The sequence below is a fragment of the Thyridium curvatum genome (assembly GCF_004353045.1).
Source record: "Thyridium curvatum strain D216 chromosome Unknown NODE_31_length_406039_cov_82.875441, whole genome shotgun sequence".
Taxonomy (NCBI): domain Eukaryota; kingdom Fungi; phylum Ascomycota; class Sordariomycetes; order Thyridiales; family Thyridiaceae; genus Thyridium; species Thyridium curvatum.
The window spans coordinates 89,041-112,839 of NW_022156786.1; the positions used below are offsets into that span (position 1 = coordinate 89,041).

The window sequence follows — 23,799 nt, forward strand, 5'->3', positions numbered from 1 at the left end:
TGTTTGCACCTCCGTGCTGAGAGTGAGCTGAACCGGAATCGGATCGGCCCTCCATCTTCTTGTAGGACACCCTTCTCCTCGCAATCATAACTGCACATAGACTACGGGACCAGAGAGAGAGACGGACAGTCATGCTTCCTACTGCATGCAGCAATGCACACGACGGACAGACTAGTGGCCTTTGTTTGAGTTTTTTACGGGGGCAACGATGTGAGGCTCCTGGACGACTCTCCAAAATAATCAACCTCTGCGAGGTGATTATTCATTTATCACATTTTTCAATTCTTGTAGAGCTTGTCTTGTCTAGGAGAGGCAAGACTTTCTTGAAACCATTTTGTTCTTTGGGGCCTCCTCAGTCATCTACATCTTTCTCATGAGACGGAGGGTGTCACATACAAAAGATGGGGGGGTTGATGATTTAGGCGAAGGAAGGGGGGAAATGATGTACTTTTGTTTTCTCTCGGCAGGAAAGGTACGACGAAATCGTGGAGGACGGGAAAAAAAGACGAAAGGGGGGGGGGAAAAACCAGTGTGTTTCTTGAGACGTATATATGCATTACTATACCACACTCGCTTTTTTACCTTGCTCACCCTCTCTCTTCTCCTCTCCTCCACACCCTTCTCTCTACCTCTTTCTCTTACCCTTTGCCCATCATATGTGGCCTGTTATTTTTTTTCTTCTTTTGGTTCCGGAGCGAAATAGCGGAAAGTTTTCGAAACGGAAAGATTGCGGGCAGCGAAGTTCTATGTACCTAGGTGTGTGCCGGTTCGTTGTATCGCAGAGGACGGCAGAATGACAGACTTCTAGCGAGAGCTTTCCTTGTTGTTTGCTCTTTGGCTCTCTCTCTACCCAGTGTGCTAGAAGGAAGGAAGGGGGGGTTCCGCGTTTGTACGTGCGATCATCGTGTGTATATGCTTTGTCGTGAAGAAAAGGCGCAGACAGACAGGAGAGTGAGTGGTGGTTGTCGAGGCCACCCGTTCCCTATCCGAGTCTGTTCGTCGCGAAGACTCTTGTACTGGACTCTAGACTACATTACATATTTGCCCTTTTCTCCTTCTTCTTTCTTTCTTTCTTTCCCTTGTCATGATATGATAAAACGATTCTATCGAGATACAAGCATACATTCCAATCCCACTCTCTGGGCCCTGATCACCTGCGAGAGATTTGAATTACCGGGTCTTTTGTCTTGAATAATCGCGATTGATCCGTGAGTGCTGGGGAATCCTCGGAGACATGCCCTCGAAGAAGGTCCTTGCAGCAACATGCTTGCCTGCGCTACGCAGTCTTCACACGGCAGGCGTGTTGGCAAGGTTCTTGATTCTGAGACTCCCCTGCCTATATGGTCAAAAGGACAAGAAAGGGGAGTCTGGTAAAGAGCAGCACCAGCAGTAGCAGTAGCAGCAGACTGGGATAACAAGTCATATTAAAAAAGGAGCAACAAAACCGCAGTGCGCTCGAACATTCGTCACCACGAGCAGGCAGGCATGTCACTAGGAGCCGCAGCAGGAGCGGGCGCTCTGTGCTCAGAAATATCTTTGATTCGCTTTCCCCTCCCCTTTCGACCTGACTGACTACCTATGATGGTTGGTGTAGAATTACAAACTGGGGAAAAGGAAAAAAAGCTAGGAAGAACTGGATGTCTTCCTCCTTCTCTGCCTTGTCAGAGACATAGACAAGAGAGATAAGAGATGATGATAACCTCACGATGGAATAAAGAAGTGCCATCATGAAAAAAAAAAGAAATACCTGGGGAGCTTTTTGTAAAGAGGGAGAGAGCGAGTTGAGCACCATATTTGTTGCCCCTCCTGCGCTTCCCGTCTTGGAAACCCCCGATTCTCTATGACCCTTTTTCCCTTCTTCCCTCATTTCCGTAGATGAAAACGCCCGTAATGTTGTAATGAATCATGCTGAGGAGAGGAACCCCCCTTGCCTTTTTTTCTCATCCGGCGTTGCCAAGCTAAATCAATGCCTTGCTCAAGCCAGGAAGGAGGAGGAGTGGAGGGACCTAGTGTGATGATGATAGGCAAGGAAACGTGTTGTATGAATATGATGCATCAATAGAACAAGATCCGTAGAGGCGAGATAATGTTTCGCCTCGTGTGTCATGTCGTGTTGTCGTAGCAAAGGAAGAGGAAAAGAAAAAAATGGGAATCTAGTAGCGGTGTCGGATTATTACCGGGTAATCAAGGGTCTGCCAATCCTGGTACGATCTTGAGAGAGGATAGCACGCTGTGGGCTCAGTCCATGCGCATGTCCCAGTCTGCTCCAGCCTCGGACTTCTCGACCACGTCGGGCTTAGCAGGCTCGATAATCTTGCCGCCATCAGTGTTGGCATCAGCATCGGCCTGGGTGGCCATGGGAGAAGTAGAGGGCGTCAGCATGGCGTCCAGTTTCTCAGTATCTTTGGTGCTGGTCTTCTTGGCCTTGGGGGTCTCTCCGTCGCCCGGGATATCGCCAGGGTTGCTCGCCATGTCGATGTCGGCCATGTCCTGCTTCTCCTCGGTGGCAGTAGTAGCTGCTGGGGTGGCCATGGCGACGTCCTCAATGTCTGCATTGGCAGGAGAGTTGCCGTCCGTCTTGACGACAATGTCATCGGCACCAGCTTCTTGGTCCTTGATAGATGGGACTGGCTCATCCGGCTCAGGCGTGGTGACTGTGGGAGTCGACACATCCTTCTTGGCAGTACCGCCCTGCTGCTCCTGTTGTTCGACAGGGGCCTGAGCAGGCCGAGTGTTTGCCGCCTGGAGCCTCTGGTCAATTCTCGCCATCATGGCCTCCATCTGGGCGCGGGCAGCCTGGAGAGACTGGAGATCAGCGGTAGCGATCTCGTCGTCATTCGCGATGCTGAGAGCATTGCCGCGGGCCATGACGGCAAGAATGCTCGGGTTAGCCTCCGACAGCATTGCCTCAACCAGAAGATCGACCTGTCCGGTTGCGGCTCGGAGGTTGTCCGTAGCCAGAGCTTGGTCAATAAGCTGGGGGTTTCGGAGATAAGAGTCCTGCTGTGGCGCGGGCTGGCTCGGCACAGCGTCATGACGTGGCGGGACCGGCTCAACCGGTTTCGTCGACTTTCTGAACCGACGCTTCTCGCGGACTCTGTGAAAGTGGTCAGTAATCGTTCTGCAGCTTGCCCGAAAGGATCATTCAGGCTTACTTGGAGATAAAGTCGAGCTTGACGCCCGTGGCGGGCAGGCGGTACAAGCGGCCAAAGCTGCCGACATCCTTCCATCCGCTAGCGGCGTCCGTCTCCGAGTCATCGTCAACCTCGACGAAGCCATTGTTGACAGTGCCACGGCGGAAGGCTGGCTTGATCACGGAAGCACCCTTAATCTTCCGGAACTTGTGTGCCGGAGCCAGACTATCAGGCAGCTCGGCAAGAAGATCGTCGACATGCGCAGGGCACACCCAAGTCCTCAAGACAGGAGGGTTGGCAAGCGGAGGATCGAGGCAGTCAATGTGCCACCAAAGACCACACAGGCTGCAGGGTATGATAGGCCTGTTGTCAGTGGCCGAAGTACTGCAGTTGTGGCATAGAGTAGCCCTGCCCTCCGGAGTGCGGATCCTGAAGAAGTCTGGAGGATCGTCGTAGACTCCACGCTTCCTGTAGCGATGATGTTCGTTAGTCTCTACAATGTCCAGCGAGACAGCACAACCACTGGGGGGCTGAGCGATACACGTGGACACATGTCCGACAAGATAGCAAGGGGAAGGGCGACATTATAGAATTGCCGTTGGACCAACGAGATTCGTTGGAAGCATGTTCCTTGCAACTTTATTTTGGGGGGTAATGGTGGCGCGGGCGGCACACACCGCGACGCTGTGTGCGGCAGTCCTTTGAGGAAAATGGAACAAAGGGGGAAGGAAATAAGAAGCAATCAACTTACTTGGTCTTGGAGGCGGGCGGCGCAACAGTCTCGTACTCGCCGTCGGTGCCAGTCTTGACACCCTCGAAGTAGCCACGAACATCGGCCGGAAGTCGAAAGGCACTAGAGTTCTTCTTCTCGATGATGTTCAAGAGAGTACTGAAGCAGCCCGAGTGCTGCGTCAAGGCTGCGGGGTTTCGGGTAACGAGACAGACGTTGCAATACCACTCGTCGGGCAGGGCGCCCTCGAGCAGCGGAGGATCCACGCATTTGAAGTGGAACGCCCGCGTGCATCCGTCGCAGCAGACCAGCTCGCCGTTACCGCCGCAGGATGAGCAGTAATCGTCATTCTCATCCTGAGAGTCATAATCGTCAGTCATGGAGGATTGGCAGGCTTGTTTTGGGATGTGAAACAGAAACGGGCACGCAGGGGGGGGGGCTGAGGACTGGGTAAATGATGGCAGATCGCCCGGGCTAGTGGGAAAAAATCTGGGTGCTTGGCTGGCTGGCTGATCCCCTCTACCACGGATGCTGGGTGTATCATCATCGACAAAAAAAGCCACATGCCAACAAAGAGAATGACAGGAAGGAGATGAAAACCTTCCCGACGTGATGGAAACCGATGGAAAGAGATGAAATTTGTTTGCAGTGCCAGAAACTCACCTGGTTGTTTGAGGGTCCGTTGGGGACAGGACTGCCACGCTCTCCACTGGCCCGGGGAACACCTGCTGACGGGCCTGCCTTCTTCTTCATGGGCCTGCGAATATGAAAATATGTCAGCATCTTGTCCTTTTCTGAGTAGTCCCGTGGAACTAAACGTGTGGTCTCCCTTGCTATGATGACTCTGGCCCTCTCGCACCCCGAGAAAGAAAGCTGATCACATTATCCCAAGTAGCGTAGCCCGGCCACACGCCAAGCGCACTCATCCAAGGAAACGCGTAGAATCATCAAAGCATCCATCTCCACGACTCTCATGTATAATGCCACAGGTAGAGGGGGGGGGATTAGCACTTACGAGTTCTTGACTCGAGGCCCAGTTCGCGGCTTCTTGCTGGCGCGAGGGTTGCTGGGCGTTCCCGCTCGCGAGTTCATGCGCGAGCTCGACGGCTCTGGCGGTGGCGGGAAGATGAGGGAGGTGGGCGATGCCTCATCATCGACATCATCGTGAGCCCGCTTCCGCGAGGACCTGGTGCTTCGCGTCGTGGGCCCGCGCGACTGCTGCGACAGCTGCTGCTGCTGCTTGGGCGTAGCCACCTCGGCTTCATCCAGCTCCCTGGCGGCCTTGCGCTTGGCCGGCACAGAGCTGTCACGGCCGTGGCTCTGACGACCGCCACGCACAAAGCTCTCCGGGGCGTTCTTAAGGCTCTCTGAGCAGTTGCGCGACGAGTTCCGGTACTGGGATCTCAGGTCCGTCTCGTCGGGAGGTCCAAACCTGCTGGGGAACTTGAGGGCGGCGGGCGCAGGGGAAGGGGAGGCCTTCTCGCTCCGACGCGTCTTTCTCGACGAGGTTGCGGGCTGCAGGTTGGGGAAGGAAACGGGATCGTCCACAAGAGCAGGCATACCGGGAGCAGCCGAGTCTGGGATGGAGGAGGGAGAGTTCGGGTTTGGTGTGGGAGACACGTCCCCATTCTTTTTTGCTGCCACAGAGCGCACCCTGGACGCTATTGGCTGGGTCGCGGCTGGTGCGCGAGAGGGCGAGCCTCCGGGTGCGCTAGGCCGCCCAGCCACGGCACCACCACGGCCACGGTCCTCCTCGTCCTCCATCTCCTCGTCGCCAAACTCGTCGGGATGCGAGACCGACTGGGCCGAGGACAGTGACGAGTCGCTGCCGACCGACAGGGCTCGCTGGCCGCGATTGCGCAGCGGCGACTCGAGGTGGGCTCGGCTGCTGCCGTTGACGCCGTGGCTGCCGGCCTTCTTACCGCTGGCAGGCGTGCTGCGCGTCTTGCCCGTCTTGAGCTTCTTGCTCACATGCGCGTCAGGCTCGGAAGCGCTCATCTTGGGCAGCTCGAGCTTGACGAGATCTCCGTAGGGTGCGGGTCGGGGTTTGTGGGGGGTGAAGCGACTGTTGGTGGAAGGCGGCACAAAATAATAACAACCTTTGTTGCCCTTTTTGCCTTCCTTTTTCTTGTCGTGGAGTAGGCGTTGGAATTTCCTGAGGGTTTCTGAGGTGGCGGTCTGTTGGAAGACCTGCTCAAACATGGACACAAAGTGAGGATTTGATGAGTTTTCGTCATACAGGGTCCTGAGGGCCCACGCGGTAGGGTAGCGAAAATGCCGTAGCGCTTCGTCCACGGCAGCCTCGACCACTTTGTCGACGTTCTCTTGGTTTTCGCTCCGTGGCAGATTTTCGTCTGCCGCGGTGGTGGTGGTGTGGTGCAGCGAGTCCGGAGCCGACCGCGAAGGGCTGGGTTTCGCCAGGCTTCTGCGGGTGACCTTGATCCGCCCCGCCGAAGGTGAGGAGGGAGTGGCGGCAGACTGATGCACGGCACCCGACGACTTTGGTTTGTAATCCCCGTCGTCGTCGTCGTCCTCTGCCACCTTGGCAGAATAATTGCGTCGCTTGGAAGGCACCGTCAACGCCTCGGGCTCCTGCTCGGTGGGCGCGGCGACGACAGCAGCGGCAGGCGTATTGTTGGTGGTGTTGGGCCTCTTAAGGATGATCTTCTTGCTCACAGGCGTGCTGGTGTCCTGTCCCACGGAAGACTCCCTCACCGCGGCCGCAATCAGCTTCTTGGACATGGCTGCCTTGGGAAGAGTCCCGAGAGGGGCCATGTTTTCCACCACGCCGTGACGCTGCAGCCCTATCTCCTGAAAGCTCGCCTTGTTCTGGAGCGGCGGCTCGAGCCATTTCTGCATAAAAGTCTTCTTGGAACCCTCCGTACCGTTCGACGCCGGGGCAGCTTCTGCAGCCCCGTTGGGTTTCCTCTGCGGACTGGAGAGCCTGGAGCGCGTGGCCCTCGTGTTGGACGAGACGGTGCTCGGCATCGTGAATCGGTTCGTCCCCCCTTTGCCCGCAAATGCAGCGAAGACAACACGCTCTTTGTCGCGCCTGTGCAAACGGTTAGCAATGGCCCGCTGATCAGATAAACGCATAGGGAGGGTCTGTAGTACTTCTCTGCTTGTCTAGGGCATGGGTTTGGGAGAGGGAAATCGCGTTGCTTAGCACGGAACGCGTGGGTTTCGAGTGTGGGAGAAAAAGGGTAGGAGGAGCTATGGGCAGTGGAATCTCGGGTCGCGAACTAGAGCCAGTTCGAGGACCAGGGGGGGTCCGCCACCTTAACCTTCCGCGGGAGCTGCCACACTGCACACTCACTCCACGACAGCACAAAAAGCCCACCGCCCACGCCTGATCTGATTGAATTTGCATTTTGCTGCATGCACATGCTATATCTACTTGTAGTGAAGGAGAGGGAAAAAGCAAATTGTGCAGCCTCCAGGCTCTCTGCCCACTATAAGTATTATGTGGCTCTTTGTCGCCGCCAGGGAACCGGAGGGGCCCCAGCCTTGGGAGCAGGCAGTGACTGACTGGCAGGAGGCGTCTCCTGTCTCAGTGAATCGAAGCCCTGTCTATTCCATTCTGCTCTGTCACCACCCCTCATCCTCGCCCGCCCACCAACACACCACCCCCCTGAGGATGGAAGCGGCCTGTACTGCATGACGCACACTTCTCATGGCACAGCAGGCTTGACACTGTTCTTGAACATTCTCGGTGAGCCCCCAGCTACCTCCCTCCCATGCATACCCTCCCGTGGCCGTGGGTAGGTTGGTCGAATCTCGACGACTAGACCTTGGATGTGAGCTCAGTGGTCCTCATGTAAATAATCTTTCCACCTCAAGGAAGAGCTGGCATACCAAGTCGAGTCACGTCAAGTCAAATTATGGAGCAGAAAATTGTCTTTGCTTCTGTTTTTGCTTTCTTTTCTTTTCATTCTCGACTGTTGCTATATCAAAGCTTCAAAGGGATCAATATCAGGAGCAGAGCCAAATCGCAAGTTGCGTTCGGCTGTCCCATATGCCGGGTGCCCTTGTGTATTTGCTCAGATTGCAACGATCATCAGGCCAAAAAGGCCAAAGCACATGCGATTCCACAACAGGCAGTCGTCGATCGGTGCACCAGCCAGGGCCGATCACGGGAGGCAGACCGGACCCAAAGCCAGATAGTGCTCCAGCTCTCCAAAAGCAAGCTTTTCATTTCGCTCCCCTTTGCGCTGTCAGTAGCAGACGTTTACTCGTCGTCGCTGTCCTCCTCATCCTCACTCTCCTCCTTGGCGGCAGCCTTCTTGGCGGGCTTCTTCTTCTTCTTGTTCTTGCTCTTGCTCTTCCCGGTGTTCCTGGACAGAGGCTGCTCAAGGATCTTGAGGATCTCCTCGTCGGTGATCTTGTTGTCCGTCTTGTACTTGCTGACGTCCAGAGGAGGGGCACTGCCCAGCTTGGTGATGCCATTCTTGGTAATGGCTATAGAACGAGAGTCAGCGGCGGGAGATGCGGGATTCAGGGGACCGTAGTCGGTAGGGCTTACCAATGGTGGTCAGGAGTCGGGCGACGGGAGCGCCGTCCTTGTCGCCGACCAGCTCATACTGGCGGAAGACGTTGCCACGGACACACTCGACAACACCAGACTTGGCGTCACGCTCGTCTTCGAGCTGCCTCAAGCTGAAGGGGAAGGTGCCGAACTTCTTCTGCACCTCGGAAAGGATCTTCCTCGAGGTCGGGCGCTTGAGACCGTAGGTCTGGGTGGTGCGGCGGTGGAGGGTCGCGCGCTGGTCAAGCTGCTTGACCTTGCCTGATCCCAAGCTCAGACCCATCTCGACACCCCAGACCTCGCCAACCGCGGGGACACCCTCGCCCTTGCCGCCCTCGGCAGGGGCCAGGACGATCTTCTTGGGGCCCTCAATCTCGTTGCGGTCAAACAGCCAAGAGGTGGTGCTCTCGACAATGTTGCAGTCGTAGCTCTTGGCCACCTTCTCGAGCAGGCTGGTGATCTTGGACTGGGTAGGGGCCTTGGCGGCCGCAGCCTTGGCCTTCTCCTCATCGGTGCCCTGGGCAAGCAGTCCAGGAGGGATCATGAGTCGCAGAAGGAGCTCGTTGGCATAGTAGTTGGCCAGGATGAGGTCGGCAGGACGGCCGGTGACAACATCTTGCTCCTTGTCCTGGGCAGGCACGAGGATGGTGTCGCAGACAATGGAGCCGAAGCCATCGATCTGAGCACCCAGCTGGATCTTGACAGGCTCGCCGGCCTGCAGCTCCGTGGCGGCCTCGGACTCGTCCGAGTTCAGAGGGGTGTAAGGAGTGACATAGGAGCTAGGAGAGATGGTGGTCGGGTGAGAGAAGCCTGTTCAGTCGAGGAGCGTCGGTCAGTGGACTGATCTCGGCTCGGTAGTCAAGGGGGACAACACGGCACACGACAGCTGCACATACCCTTGGTGATCTTCTTTCCGCGGTAGACCTTGCTGACCTCCTCCTCAATCAACTTGTCGCCCTTGTCGCAAATGTCGACAATCTTGGCGCCGGCGACACAGAGCTTGGAGACCTCGGCGAGGACCTTCTCGGAGATCTGAGCGGCGGTCTTGTACTTGGTCAGGGTGTCGGGGTTGTTGAGGGTGTAATCTGGCTCCGGCCGTTAGCTGACCCGGTCTCTTGAGCTGCTCGCTAAACTTTGAAAGGGGCCGAAAGAATCAATGCTCTTTTGCGCAGCTTGCTTGCGACTTGCAAAGCAAACCCTGCAAGCATCTTGAGCCATGATGGTGGGGTTATTTTGTCCACGCCTGCAAAAGCAACCCCTCCGGCACGTGTACATTCGCACTGCATGAAGATGTAAAAATACACACAAAGACTTACCGATCTCCTTCTCCTCGGTCGCCATTTTGACGGTTTGATACAACGAAACGGATCAGATAAAAAGCTGCAGAATGTCGGGGAGTGGGCAGGGCAGAGAGAATGGGTGGAAAAGTAAAAAGATCGAGGGAAGGTCGAACGAGTCAAAAGAGCTGGGACGAGAGTGGAGGGGAAGCTGTGGCAGGTGGTGGCCGGCAGGCAAAGTATTGACGGAGATTTGTGTGTATTTTAGGCCCTTACACAGCTATTATTCGCTTTCTCTTCCAATGCTCTCATTCGATTCATTCACACTGGCGAGGCGGGGGAGGGGTGTAAATCTGTGTGTACTTTGTGTGGGCGAGCACCGGGGCCACATAAGGGAACAATTGTACATTGTTTCCTTGCTAGCTTGTGTGCTGTCTGGAGGTACCTCTTTCCGTGGCATTTTAGGTAAAAATAACGCCCGCTTTTGAACCCAAGAATTGCTCGTCATCGTCTGGGCTAGGGCGCCTTCAAGAAGGGCCTTGGCTGGGTCTTTCACAAGCCTTTGGACAGTGCTGCAAAGTCAATGGGTCCAGCCACCTGGGTACCTAGTTACCCAGGTAGGTTCTAGCGGACTCGGGGCAGGCCTCGTTGCCCTCGCAGGCTCTTGTACTACCTAAAGTACCTAACCTAGGTACCTACCCAAGTACCAGAATGACTAGTGTGATTAGGTAAGGAAGGACCTTCCTAGCCGAGTACTTGGATCTGCGACCAGAGGTGCGGAAGCTTCAGCGAAACAGGAGCGAAAGTAATGTATCTAATGGAAAGTGGCTCGCTGTACGACTATACGATGCTTACGACAAAGTGATTGGGCCAAAACTTAGGCCGGTCAACGCTGGAAATCTCCGACCAGAGTACTCCGCACACTGGAACTTTTATGCACTGTATATGCGGTACAATGCTCACCATTCACCTGCAGTCCGCTATGAGTCATCTGCAAACAATACCTCTCTCCACAGTGTTGATTCCCTCACCGCCCAGCCACCCCTGGCCTGGCGCTGGTCAAACAGAGAAACCAGCCCGTCGCTCTCGCTCCGCTCTTCTCTCATTCGTGCCCATCCAATCCAATATCCAATCAAGCACCTGCATCAGGGAGCGCCAGCGCCAGTCGTGCCAGCTGCGCGCGATTCGAATTGCGAGAGCCAGCGACAGACCGCGATAATCTTTTTGCAGCCCTTCAGGACGGGACGGCCATCCACCACTGCAAACAACCTCCCTCCCAATTCATCGATTGCGCGTCCCGTGTCCTCGTTTGCCATCCTGCGCGCGCACAGGATCGCGCTCTTTCTCCCGGTCGTCGCATCCCGGCGGCGACTCTGCTGTTCGCCATGGCCACCGCCCAAGCCTCCTCTACCCCAGCCTCTGCCACCGGCCCCGACGCCGCAGCATCCTCATCCGCACCACACTCTGCCGCCGGCGAAGCCGCCGCCTCGTCTGACGGCGCGGCCAACAGCGCAGCCTCGTCTGTCAAGGATGGCGGTGCTGCCGCCCCGGCCTCCAAGGCCGCCTCGCCCTCCCCTGCACAGATGGCCATGCCCATTCGCGACAAGGAGTCTTACAACAGACTCGAGATCGACCGCTTCATCACAAGGGACTGGCTCCACTCCGCCGCGTTGGACAACTCCCAGGACCTCATGAAGAAGATCTTCCACCACCAGCTAGCCAAGAGTAAGGAATACATGGCCGTGCGGAGGGACTACAAGCAATGGTTCCCGACTACCAGGCTCTACGGAGAGGGCTACCAGGGCTACGGTAACGGCTTCACCGAGACTGGAGGCCCTTCGAGGATCGTCTACCCCCAGATGAAGCCACGCCCCGGGAGGAGGGCCACCCAGCCTGTAAAATACAGCCGGAAGGACATGAAGCTACAAGCAGAGCAACACGAAGAGCTTGTACCTGTGCGGCTCGACGTCGATTGGGACAAGGTCAAGCTGCGCGACACCTTCACCTGGAACCTACACGAGCGCGTCGTCCCCATCGAGGTCTTTGCCGCTCATCTCATCGAAGACATGGGCCTTAAGGCCCCCCTCGCGCAGCCCGTCTACGATCAGGTCCTCCAGCAAATACAAGAACAGCTCAACGATTTCTACCCCATAGTCTTCTCCGAAGAGGATGCCCTCGACCCCGAGCTGCCGTATTCGGCCTACAAGAACGACGAGATGAGGATATTGGTCAAGCTCAACATCACCATCGGCCAGCATACGTTGGTAGATCAGTTCGAGTGGGAGATCAACAACCCCAACAACTCTCCCGAGGAGTTCGCGGCGAGCATGTCACGCGACCTAGCATTGTCCGGCGAGTTCACGACGGCGATAGCGCACTGCATCAGGGAACAAACGCATCTTTTCACCCGTAGTCTGTACAGCATCGGCCATCCCTTCGACGGCCGCCCCATCGAGGATCCCGATCTCGTCACCGCCTTCCTCCCTTCACCCCTACCTACCGTCTTCCGGCCCCAGCAGCAGGCTAAGGAGTACGCGCCATACCTATACGAGCTCAGCGATGCGGACCTGGAGAGGAACGAGGTCATATTCTCCCGAGAACAGAGGCGCCAGAAGCGGTCGGTCAATCGGCGCGGCGGCCCACAACTGCCCGATCTCAAGGAGCGGCAACGCACTATCAGGACGCTTGTCGTATCCTCGGTGCTGCCCGGCGCCGCCCTGGACGAGGACGAGAGCAGGCTATACAAGCGCGCCGCCGGCACCGCCGGCCCAGGCAGGAAACGCGCCGCGCGCGACGGCGACCTCTCGGAGTCGGAAGATAGCGACGACTCGACGCCCGACTCGCCAGCCATGTCGCAGCTCCAGGGTACCGCACGCACGAGGGGTATGCGCGGCGCCGCATCGGCCGCCCAGCAGCGCATGGCCAACCTCGGCCGCTCCGAGACGCCCGAGGCGGGCACCATACACCACCACGAGACGCGGACGAACCGACGGGTCACGCGCGACCTGCGCGACTCGACCGAGGAGCCAGACAAGCTTATTGTCGTGCTGCGGCTGCCCAAGGAGAAGCTTAAGAAGATCACGAGCCAGGTCAGGTCAAAGCACTCGACGCCCTCGGGCATGCCCACGCCCGTCGTCCAGCACCAGCGCGCCCCGAGTGCGGCGGCTACCGGCTCCATGGGCCCTCCCTCCACACCCTCCGCCCTGAACCAGGGTTTGCCTTCCAAGTCCTCAACCCCGTCCTCCGTCCCCGCGGCGAGCCAGCTTGGCCGCGTCCCTGCTCCTCCACCCGCGCCACCAGGCCAAAGTGCACCTCCACCGGTAAGCTCAGGCTGAACTTTAGCCTCCCCAATCCCTTTGTCTCCTACCTCTTCCCATGTCGCTAACCCTCGTTTCTTTCTTATAGCCCCCACCTCCGCAATGGCTCACCGACGCCCTGGCCGCCCTCTCGCAGGCCTGGCCCAACGACTCGTTCGAGCCGGTCATGCGCTACTGCGCCATCAACGCCAAGACGGACCAGCCTCTGCCCGCGCCGGCCCCGGGCGCCCCGATCCCCGAGGATATGACCTTTGTCTACCTGCCGCGCATCCGCTGCCTCGACTGCCCGGGCAAGCTGTACACGCCCGGCCCGGAGATGGGCGTCGGTAACTTCGAGGTCCATCTCAAGAACAGGCAGCACCGCGAGAAGGTCGACCAGCGCGTCGCCCGCTCCGGATCCACGCCCTCCTAGTAGGCCCACAAGGACGGATGCGGCGGGAGTCGGGAGGAGGGCGAGAATGGGGAGGAGCGCCACTGCAAGCTTGTCGTTGTGCTGCGGCTGCCGAAGGAGAAGCTCAGGGCGATTACGAGCCAGGTTAGGTCCAAGCACATCCACGGGGATGTATACGGCGGGGAGGAGGACGATACGGACGACGAGACCACTGAGGATGACGACGAGAGCGAGGACGACGGGTCAGATGGGGACTACGTGGAAGACGAGGGCTACGCGGGCGATGAGGACTCCATGCACATAGACGATGACGGCTTCATAGACGACGAGGGCTTTGCGGACGAGGAGGACGAGGAGAAAGTTGTGTTTGTGAAGGAGCTTGTGGCGGTGGAGGACGAGGACGTCGAACACGACTGAGCTGGATGGAGGCTACGAGCACGTCGTGGTGGTTGATGAGCAGCCCTGCCCATATGCTTGTCAGAATCCCGGAACTGGAGAGAGAGAGAAACAGGGAGAGAGGAGGAGGAGGAAGAAGAAGAAGGGAAGTGATAGAGGTGTGGAGGCCGTGTTTTGTTTTACCTTGGGTGGGTTTGTTTCTGCCCCCCTAAAATCATTCTTCGGGAGTTCATTCTTGAGGAGAGCTGCGTCTTTTGTTACGTTTTCTTTTCTTTTCTTTTTCTTGGAGACACACTTGGGTTGCGTCGGGAGGTCGGTCTATGGAGTCAGTCGGAGTCTTGTAAAAACAAAAGAACACCCCATATACAGAAGTATTAACTACATCATTCGGTCGCCCTCTTGGGGGCCGGCGACGATGCAAGAGAAAACTCGACAGGACCGACATGTCATGCGGTGACTTGTGTAAAGTGATTATAGCCATTTGCTGTCGCTGCAGCGTCACAGGATGATAACGCGGTTGATTCCTGTCAGTGGATGTCGTGGCCATTATCACCCATTGATATGATTATTGCTTTTAAGTACGCTCAGCCAGAATAGTTGCCAAGGTAGGCAAGAATGTCCCAGCAGGTAAGCCCCCTGAGAAGTGCAAGATAATTATCCATACAGTCGAAGGGTATATATCAAAACATGCACACAACCAGCCAAGACAGAGAAAAGCGCACCACAAGAATCACAATACACAACATCGAGGGTGGATAGGCAGGAAGCTAATGACTTTTTTTCTTTCAGTGCATCTGCTCCAGCCTCAAAAGAGATGTAGGAAAATCAGACAAGTCGACAATGTGGTGAGGCGGGAACAGACAGACCAAGTAGCATAGAGAGAGAGAGAGGAAAAGAATACACCGGAGGAAACCAAAATCATTCGTTTCAATCATCCATATCGTACGCATCCTTGGCCGCCCTCCGCGTCGACCTTCCGCTCCTAGCAGGAGGCGCCGCCGCCTTTGCCGGAGCCTTCCCCTTAGCCGGTGCAGCCGCCTTTGACTTGGCCGGGGCTGCCGCGGTCCTACTCCTCCGCCCATTTGCCTTCTTGGGTGGCGCTGCTTCTTCCTCCTCCTCATCCCCACCCTCATCCTCATCCTCCTCTGCATCTTCAACTTGCTCCTCCTCCTCCTCCTTGCTATCCTCGTCCATCGGCTCAGGGGCGTCCTCGGCCGCGGACTGAGAACCGGCATCCGACGCGTCGCCCTCCTGCTCCTCGCCCTCGTAGGCCCACTCCGCCACGCCCTCGAGCATCTCGTCGTTGTCGTCGTCCGAGTCGCGCTCCACGTACGACTGGTTCGCCCCTCCCCTGGCGCGTCCGCTGCGCCGGCGCTCCGACTCGGGCACGGTCGGCGAGGCCGCCGGGGCCTTCTTGACGCGGGCTGGCGTCTTGGCCTTGGTGGTGGTCAGCTTCCGCTGCTTCTCCGCCGCCCGGGCCGGCTTGGGTGCGATAGTCCTGGCCTTCTTGGCAGGGGGGTGTGACTCGCCACGCTCAGCCATGGACTTGCGTTTCTGTTGTGTCAGGGAAGGAAAAAAGAAAGAGGTTAGCCCGTCTGCCCCATATGAATCGTATAACTTGCCAGGGGAGGAAAGTTGCGCCATACCTGCTTGCGATCGGCAGCACGGAGAAGCTCGTCCAGCTTCTCATCCATACCCTCTGGGAGGTACTGCTTCTCGGCGATTTCTTGCGCAGCTTCGTGGGATGGGAGCGCGGAGAACAGGCCGACCGGCAGACCGACCTTGCCGGGGTATGCCTCGAAATGCCAATTCCGCTTCTCCTGCCACTTTCGGATCACGGCCTGCGCAAGGTCGCAGAGCACATATATGTTCTCGCTCTTAGCGGGATCGATCGAGTCGCGCGTCTGCTTCACCCGCTCGGCATACTTGTGGATGAGACCCAGGTTCTCCTCCGTTGCGACGTTGCTGACATAGAAGACCAGATAGCGAGCATGATCGACAAGATCGTTGAGGTCGGGACTGTAGTCGGGATGGTGCGCGAGCAATGAGATCAGGCGCGCCATAGTGCCCTCCATGACCGACTGTTTCAGGGCCTGGAAGTAGTTGGTCCGGGAACGAACCCACGTCTCGATGCGCTGCTTAAACTCGGCGACGGGCTCGAATGCAGTGAGGAAGATAATCGTGTAGAAACGAGGGCGGAGCTTGCCCTGGACCAGATATTTCTGTAGTTTCTCAACGAAGCCTCGGCGGACCTGCGGATGGGCGTCCTGTGTCACCCATGCGAGATTGTTGAAGTCCATCGGGGTCAGCAGCTCGTCAAAGTGCTTGTGCTTGCACAGCTTGAGGATGAGTTGCGCAGCCAAAAGACGCAGACGGGTCTTGTGATGCTTGGGCGTGTCCTTGGTCTTGCAGATCTCTCCGTTCTTGGTCACCAGGGCCTTCAGCATCTTCATCACTGGCTTGGCTTTGACCTTAGCATCCTCCAAGTCCTCAGTGCCTAGGAGACGGTTCACAACCGTCTTGAGTGCGAGAATCTTAGCCTGGCCTTCCTCGTCGAGGTCGGCATCGTCGACCCACTCCGGGCCCTTCTCTTTCGCCTCGCCACGGACTTCGAGGAGGATCTTCTGGACAGTCATATCCAGGATCTCGTCATCCGCCTCTTCGGCTACCTTTGATGCCAACAACTCAAGCTGGCTGACGGCAGCCAAGGCATTGAGGAAGTTCTTCGAACCGTACTTCCAGCCCTTTGTGGCTTTTTGGAGGAGATCGGTGGCATTGACCATACTCTTGTTGTCCTTCTTGGAAAGAAGGATGTTGACAGCATACTTGGCTGCCTTTGGTGGCTGCCCATAGAGAGCATAGCTGATCAGAGTCTGTGTAAAGTTCTTGTCGCTCGGGATCTCCTGGGGGTATTTGTGGGCGTAAGAAGCGCAGGCTTTCAACGTATCGACCACCGCGGGTTCGTTCGGCTTGGTTGCGGTCGGTGCACGGCTCACGAGGTCCTTGCAAACCTCGCCAATGTGTGTCTTGAAGATCTCCGGATTGCGCGAGGACATCTCGTTCAATATCTCATGGGCAGCGGCGGAGAGGCCACTCTGGTCCGACTTCGAGTATTCAAGGATGCTGGCGATGTGGCTCCGGTTGAAGATGATATAACCAGAGCGGTAAAGGAGTGGGATCAAGGTATCAAGTATGACGGCATTGGCGCCCTGAAGCCGCTTGATCAACTCCTTGATCGCCCTGTGCATGACCTTGAAGTCGGACTCCGGGCTGACGACATACTTGATGAGCTGGTAGTTGCGGCGGTCGTTCGCCTTGGCAAACTTGGTAAGGTCTGACTTGAATTTCGGTTGGTCAGGGAAATACTGTGCAAGGTAGTCCAGGGTCTTTTGCATGTTGCCCAGGATTTGCGCTTCGTTTCCTTCCGTTACTCCTCCATTGTAGGCCTCCATAACCTTGATCATCGTCTGGATGATCGAGGCGAAACTCTGCTGCCGCCCCTGAAAACCGAAAAAGGCACGCTTGGCTTCGGCGTCAAGATCCCTGACCATCAGCAAGATACGCTCCGCCCTCACTGCGTCTGCGTCGAAAGACGGCGCGGCGGCAGTCTGTGACTGGGAGGCGCCGTTCGCGCTCTTCCCAGCTTTCTTACTCGGTGGATAGGACAACGGGACCAGATACTCAAAGGTGACGCGATCAACGAGGACATTGAGTTCATGATCGCTGGTCATTAGACACTTGAAAATCCGCAGAGGGATTGGAGACAGTGCCGCGCTCACGGCATCGTTGCCGGCCAGCAACTCGCCCGAGGCGGCCGCCCAGAGTTTGCCCAGCAGAGCCATGGCTTCAACACGGACATTTGACCTTTTGTCTCGGCATCTGTCCGCAAGGCTATTGAGGACGGAGCCTTCCTTTTGCATGCCACCGTTGGGGGCGATCTTTGTAACGATGTCTCGCAGGCTGAATGTTTCGAGGGCCTTGATTGCGGCCAGTCTGACCTTCTCATCACTGTCCAGTAGCTTCTCTCCCAGGCCCTGAACCAGACTGATCTCCTCCTCACGATTGAGCCCGATCCCGCCGGCAGAGGTCGAGATGATGTAACCCACAGCCAGAGTCCAGGATGCTCGAATCACAGGCGACTTATCGTTCTTGCGGCTCACGAAATTGTGATAGGCTCCCGCGTGCGTCTGGGCGAAGGACTGAGGTGACCGTGGTGTCGTCAAGACGTTGGTAGACGGAGACAGGGAATCTTCATCAGCAAGCCTGGGCAAGGGGTAGATGGCGGGATCTACGTGAGGTAGTGGCGGCGGACCGGCCGCTCCAATGCCGGAGATCATGTCGCCAAGCGTCTCGGTGGCGAGCTGTCGCAGATGCACGTTGTCCGCTGACAACTCGGCGTCCAGCTGGGCGATGACATTTTGCAAGACGCCCGGTGCAGCTCGCCAAAGCTCACGGAGCAGCTTATGCGCCTTCCTGAGCTCCCTCAGGTCTGCATCTGAAGGACCCAGCATGTCCTCGTCGTCCGAGTCTGCACCACCCCGTGGCCCAGTAGATCGATTGGTAATGCCAGAGAAGTCCATGATGACATCACTGAAGTACTGTGCAACAAATCGTGACATCCTCTCGGGACAATTGTTGCAAATGGACTTGGCCATCTGATATGCCTCTGGCTCGTCTTTGAGAAGCAGTGTAGACTGATTCTCGTCGACGTCTGCCGGCCTGTCTCGACCGCCTGGAGCAGCGGCCCGAAGGAACTGAGCCATTATGACATCGACAACCTTGGGCGGCAGGTTGGTCCCTTCTTCAATCAGGGTCACGAGAAGCTCGCCCATGCGCCGTATAACGTCGGCAGGGATGCGATCTCCCGAGGGCGATTTGCTCCCGGAAACGGTGTCGAACAGCGACGAGAACAGATTGAGCAGAAGAGTGTCATTGTTATCGACATCGTTCAAGAGCACAATGCTCTGCACGTCAGACAGCGAGTCCAGGACGTACTTGTGCTGGGCGTTGTACGTGTGTGAGGGGTCGGACAGGGCCGGGAGGATGGAATTGATGAACAGACTGAAGACGTCCTGTCGCATTGCGCGAGTTAGCACACACCGTCCAAAGTCCAACGTTTCGCGGCTGACAACCAACCTTAAGCTGCGCGTGTGTGAAGGGAGCGTGTGGCGCGCATATCCTCAGAATGTCGACAAGGCAGCAGGCAGTGAATGCCTTGACGCCCTTATCCTTGTGGCCCAGCAGGTTGTGGGAGACGAGCTCCTTGGCCACTTTAGTGACCGAGTCCTTATCGGTGGTCTCCTGCTCCAGATCCACGAGCTCCTTGGAGAGGGCATCGAGTCGGCGGTGCAGTTCGCTGGCGGGAATGGCCTTTCCCGCGCGCCAGGACAGGGGCTCATCGAACTGCAGCTTGACGAGGCCAGCCTCCTGCTCCTGCGGCCCCTCATCTTCGACCGCGTGCGCACCGCGACGAGGCGCCATGTTGTTTGAGAGAATTCTCCTTGTTCCCTCTGATCCACAGGTCGATTGCTGTGCGAGACCTTGGTTCGGTGGCGGTCGGCTCGCGAAAGATTCACCCGTCGTCGCAAGTAGCGCGGCGCGCGTATCGGGATGCAATCTAATAAATCCGGACCAAGCGCTCGGGAGCGCACTACAAAAGTCGCGAGCTCGATTGACACAAAATTGGGACGAGAAGAGCTGTGGGCGACAGCGCCTGGCAGTGGCAGTTGAATTGTTCTGTGCGGGGGCCCAAAAATGAAAATGAAAAGAGGATGGCGGGCTGCAGCGCCGGGTGGTGGGTGAGGTGAGGTGGTGATGAGGAAACACAAGCACCAGGCGAATTTGGAGCTTTGGGCAAGGTCCACGGCAGGTAGGGTCGGTCAGAGGTATCGTGGCTCGCGGCAGACCAGCCCAGCGCAAAAGACATCCATATCCCCAATCTTGCTGCGACGCGACTAATTGGGTACCCGCTACATCTGCCCTCGTCTCAGCGCGACGCTCGTGTGGGGAGCCAGCCAGGGAGACATAGACACACACAAGTTGGAGGTACCTCGAGCTTAGGTAATACAGAGCCACTCTCGGGTGGTAGGGGGGTTCTACACAGGCTTGCCCAAGAGGTACATCCCGCCTCTCCAGCAATGTCTCCACCCGATGTACCTCACACCCAGCAACTCTCAACCTCGTACCTTAACATCCGGAGCCTTGCCAACAATCTTATATTCGTCCCCCTCTCGATGCAGACGAGACCTAATCTGTATAGAAAATACTGCTAGCAAGCATACACATATCTCTGAAAAGACTACACACCTTCTTGCTTTACATGGACAAGAGCTTTGCAATAGTTAACCAGGGAGATAGGACTGTACTATTTGGTGGTAAGGACGCGGTATGTACAAGAATATGCCCCATGATAAAATATGCCGTGATAAGGCAGTATAGACTTCACATTGGAGGATTGACATGAATTACTTGAGATTCACTCTCTCCAAATGCCAGCTTCTTTCCAAAGTGCGTTCGGATTGACACAATATCCAGATAATTGCCCAGGAATTGATACACTATTTCAAGCTGAGTCTATTCCTCTCAACTTCACGTCTTCACAATTACACAGTTAGTTACCTGCTGCTTATTATATGATACAAAAGTCCTAGTCCATACCAGCACCTCTAGATATAGGAGTGAAACACCTCCGGTCCTGACGCCTTTGATCTGTGACCACATTGAAGAACGGCAACGGGTACGCACAAAGTATTTCGCATCATCAAAGACCGGGACAACCCTTCTTTGTCACTTGTAGAGCACCATCATTCACGGGACCGCTGCTCCTCGGTGACAGCCAAGATTTCCTAAATAATCCCGCCTTAGCCCAGCAGCAGCCTTGACTCCGAAGAGCTCTATGGGACCTCGCTGCCCACATTATGGGCTTTCCACACCATTACACATGAGAGATACAGTGTAGTTGAACTCAACACTAATTGCTGGGACGTAACATCTCGATCAACATCGGCCTCAACATAGACTGTCGGACTGATGTTAAAAACTTGCTTCTGCATCTCTAGTGCTCTTGGATTTTGCATTCGGCCTGCCAGAAGTTTCCCAAATCTGAGAACTGAATATCTATGTCTAATCTCCCAACAAGAGCAACCTTGCCCCTCTCTCCTTGCCCCCTACTGTATCTTGGGCCAACACTTGATCGACAACACTGCCCGTACACAAGACTGATAGTTGGCAAGAACTGGGCATGTCCACCTAAGTTTATATGTCCTTGTGCTACATATGGCAATTGGACTTGGAGTTTTGCCTTGGTGAAATCAAAGCTTGATCGCTCTCGAGGACATAATTTTGAGTATCTGTCTCTTCCTTGCTCCTCTGGCCCTGGGTTTCCGGTAAATTGATAATGAAAGAGCCCTTGGCATCTTAGTACTTTGGCTCTTTCAAGTAGGCAACACATCTGTTGTTCTTGTCCTTGTTTGATGTTCCCTTGTGCAGCCCAGAGAGCAATCCTGAAGGCCAAGACACAACTCTGATAAGACTTCCACATCATATCCCAGACTGTCACTTGCGTCTCACTTTCATCTCACTTTCAGATTAACTTTCTGAACTGTTTACTTGCCAGCGTGGACCATCTGGGAGAACGCGTCTCGAAAAATAAAGCACAAGCGAGGCCTCAGGTTGTCCACGCTCTAATCAGCTGGTGATCTGCCTGCTCCAGCGTCGACTATTTCTTTCTCCCCGGCTGTCCATCTACCATCTCCAAACGTTTCCACCTCCAACCTCCAGCTTTCTCTTCGCACACCCCAACGAGATCCATCAATTCCCATCTCTCAACCCCTTCACTGTCATCAACGGCAATCTCGATCTCGCGATCAACCTCATCAGCTTCAAGCACCCAGTAAGTCCAAACAGAGCTCCATCTCCTTTTCCTCCTCCGCAGCCTTATCCCCTCCCCGCTCCCCGACCCATTCTCCTCCCCCAAATATCGCGATCCAGGCAGGTGTCACACCGAGCAAACGTCAACACCAGACGCGTGTTACGCGATAGGGCATCACAAGAGTGTTGATATCCGCCCGAACTTTGCCCGAGAGGCTGCCCTGAGCACCGATCTGTAATCTCCTTCGCACATCTGCGTACCACTCCTTGCCCCTCCACAATTTCCAGCACAAAATCCAACTCCCCTTTATTTTCCTGGCTGCCTTCCATCCACCACAGCACCTCGTCTTCCACCACCCACCCACACTCTCTTTCAATCCTTCAACAACATTGATCACACCCACACCCACACTCTTTTTCTTACCCATCCACCTCCTCCCTTGACATCTTCTCCCATCCACACTCTTTGAACAACCATCAATCATTCATCCACCCGACACCCCTTTCCATCCACTTTACTAACTCACCAAAGTCATTCATTCAACGACATTCACTAGTCGAGATGGCTTCCATCAACGAGAAGACCGCCTTCACTGTCGCTCATGAAGAGCAGGAGCAGCTCCCTGTTCCCGTCATGGCTGGTGGCACCGGCCATGCCGCCACCAGCAAGTCTGGCATGATCGTCTGGGGTCTCAAGGCCCTTCTCACTGTCTGCTGCCTCGGTCTGGGCATCACTCTCCTCTGCCAGCTGGCTGCTTGTAAGCACATCCCTCTCACCCTGACCTCACCTTGGCCTGACATGTTAACTGGTTTCCAGCTGAGGCGTCTTTCGCCGACCTGGCCAACAAGTTCTACTCCCTTGAGAAGATGGTTGACCCTAACGGCACTCTCACTCACACCAACCTTGCGCGCGATCTCGGTCTCGCTGCCGATGGCACCTCGTCTACTTCGTGCCTCTCTGAGATCACTCTGACTCCTGGCTTCACCACTCAGACTGCGCTCCCTGTTCAGGGAACTCAGGATGCTGTCTTGTAAGTTGTGATCCCAGTTGCGATCCCTTGCTGTGGCACTTCAGATCAAGAACCTTTGTTGACAACTCTTCTCTTCCTTCAGGACCTCCTATGAGACTATCTACACCCAGACCACTGTCACTCTGACCTCTGCCATTGGTGATGCTACTCCTGCTATCGACGGCTACACCAGCACCACTACAATCACCGAGCCGTCCTCCACCATGACTGTCACCATTGCCTCGGCCGAGTCTGGTGCCGACTGCTCTGCTGGTGTTCCCTCGACTGTCACCATCTATGTGACTGGAACTCCCGAGTTGGCCACCCCGTACGAGACCACCTCCACCGCAACTGGTCTCCCTGATAGCATCTCGCATGTTCTTACCACTGTCTACACCACCCTGACCTCCACCATGGGCGACGCCGAGACCGTCATCACCTCTCAGATCGTCCAGACTGAGACCGAGATCGTCACCATTGGCCTGTACTCTTCTTCCTCTTCATCCTCCTCGGACTTCTACGAGACCTGGTCCGTCGATGGCGCCAGCGCCAGCGCAGAGCTGTCTTCTTCCGCCCTGACCACCACGACCACGACCGCCCCCGTCGTCGCGCCGTTCCTCACCACCACCATCAACGGCTCGACCTACGCCAACATCACCAGCGGCGGCGGCAGCGGCTACCTGTCGCTCGTGACCGCGACCTACACCTCCACCGTCCTGGGCAGCCACAACGCGAGCTTCGTGCCCGCCACGGCCACCCTCGCCCCCTTTTCCGGCGGCGAGAAGCTCGCCTGCCCCCTCGGCAAGTTCATGACTGGCGGCCTTGGCGGCATCGTCGTCGTCGCCGTTCTCATGACCGCTTTCGCCTAAATTTTCTCTTCTCGTTTCTCGAGAGGAGGTGTGATTTTCTTATCCTCTCCGTTACTGTCTCTGCTCACTTTCACCAACTTTCACCTGGCAATCTTCTGCTTCTGGCTTTCTTCTTCTGGTCTTTTCAATAATTCTGGCAAGGGAAAAATAGGGCAGCAAGGGGCTTTGGGTTCTCGGGGGAATGGGCAAGGGACTTGGAGGGTGAAGGTTTTCGCACTGGCAAAAGCCACATTGTATGGGGATGAATGAGACAAAAAGGGAATTTGCGATGGTTTGTTTGT

General features: G+C 56.2%; 5 protein-coding genes across 5 annotated transcripts; 2 read left to right on the forward strand and 3 right to left on the reverse strand.

Annotated features, from left to right (window-relative positions):
* Window positions 1-2,238: 2,238 nt before the first annotated feature.
* Window positions 2,239-6,960, reverse strand: E0L32_005726 (uncharacterized protein; the record flags this gene model as incomplete). The annotated part of the gene is made up of 5 exons (XM_031140280.1): window positions 2,239-3,097; window positions 3,156-3,602; window positions 3,886-4,220; window positions 4,528-4,621; window positions 4,880-6,960. The coding sequence occupies 5 exons, from the start codon at window positions 6,958-6,960 to the stop codon at window positions 2,239-2,241; spliced, it is 3,816 nt and encodes a 1,271-aa protein (XP_030995493.1).
* Window positions 6,961-8,092: 1,132 nt separating this feature from the next.
* Window positions 8,093-9,730, reverse strand: E0L32_005727 (uncharacterized protein; the record flags this gene model as incomplete). Its single annotated transcript, XM_031140281.1, has 4 exons — window positions 8,093-8,322; window positions 8,387-9,199; window positions 9,286-9,474; window positions 9,706-9,730. 4 exons carry the CDS (start codon window positions 9,728-9,730, stop codon window positions 8,093-8,095), a joined length of 1,257 nt encoding a protein of 418 aa, XP_030995494.1.
* A 1,321-nt stretch (window positions 9,731-11,051) lies between these two features.
* On the forward strand, window positions 11,052-13,791 carry E0L32_005728 (uncharacterized protein; the record flags this gene model as incomplete). The annotated part of the gene is made up of 3 exons (XM_031140282.1): window positions 11,052-12,986; window positions 13,072-13,353; window positions 13,399-13,791. The coding sequence occupies 3 exons, from the start codon at window positions 11,052-11,054 to the stop codon at window positions 13,789-13,791; spliced, it is 2,610 nt and encodes an 869-aa protein (XP_030995495.1).
* Window positions 13,792-14,697: 906 nt separating this feature from the next.
* E0L32_005729 (uncharacterized protein) lies at window positions 14,698-19,251 on the reverse strand (the record flags this gene model as incomplete). Its single annotated transcript, XM_031140283.1, has 3 exons — window positions 14,698-15,324; window positions 15,417-18,842; window positions 18,907-19,251. The coding sequence occupies 3 exons, from the start codon at window positions 19,249-19,251 to the stop codon at window positions 14,698-14,700; spliced, it is 4,398 nt and encodes a 1,465-aa protein (XP_030995496.1).
* A 2,950-nt stretch (window positions 19,252-22,201) lies between these two features.
* Window positions 22,202-23,518, forward strand: E0L32_005730 (uncharacterized protein; the record flags this gene model as incomplete). The annotated part of the gene is made up of 3 exons (XM_031140284.1): window positions 22,202-22,397; window positions 22,457-22,670; window positions 22,753-23,518. 3 exons carry the CDS (start codon window positions 22,202-22,204, stop codon window positions 23,516-23,518), a joined length of 1,176 nt encoding a protein of 391 aa, XP_030995497.1.
* Between the last annotated feature and the right edge of the window lie 281 nt (window positions 23,519-23,799).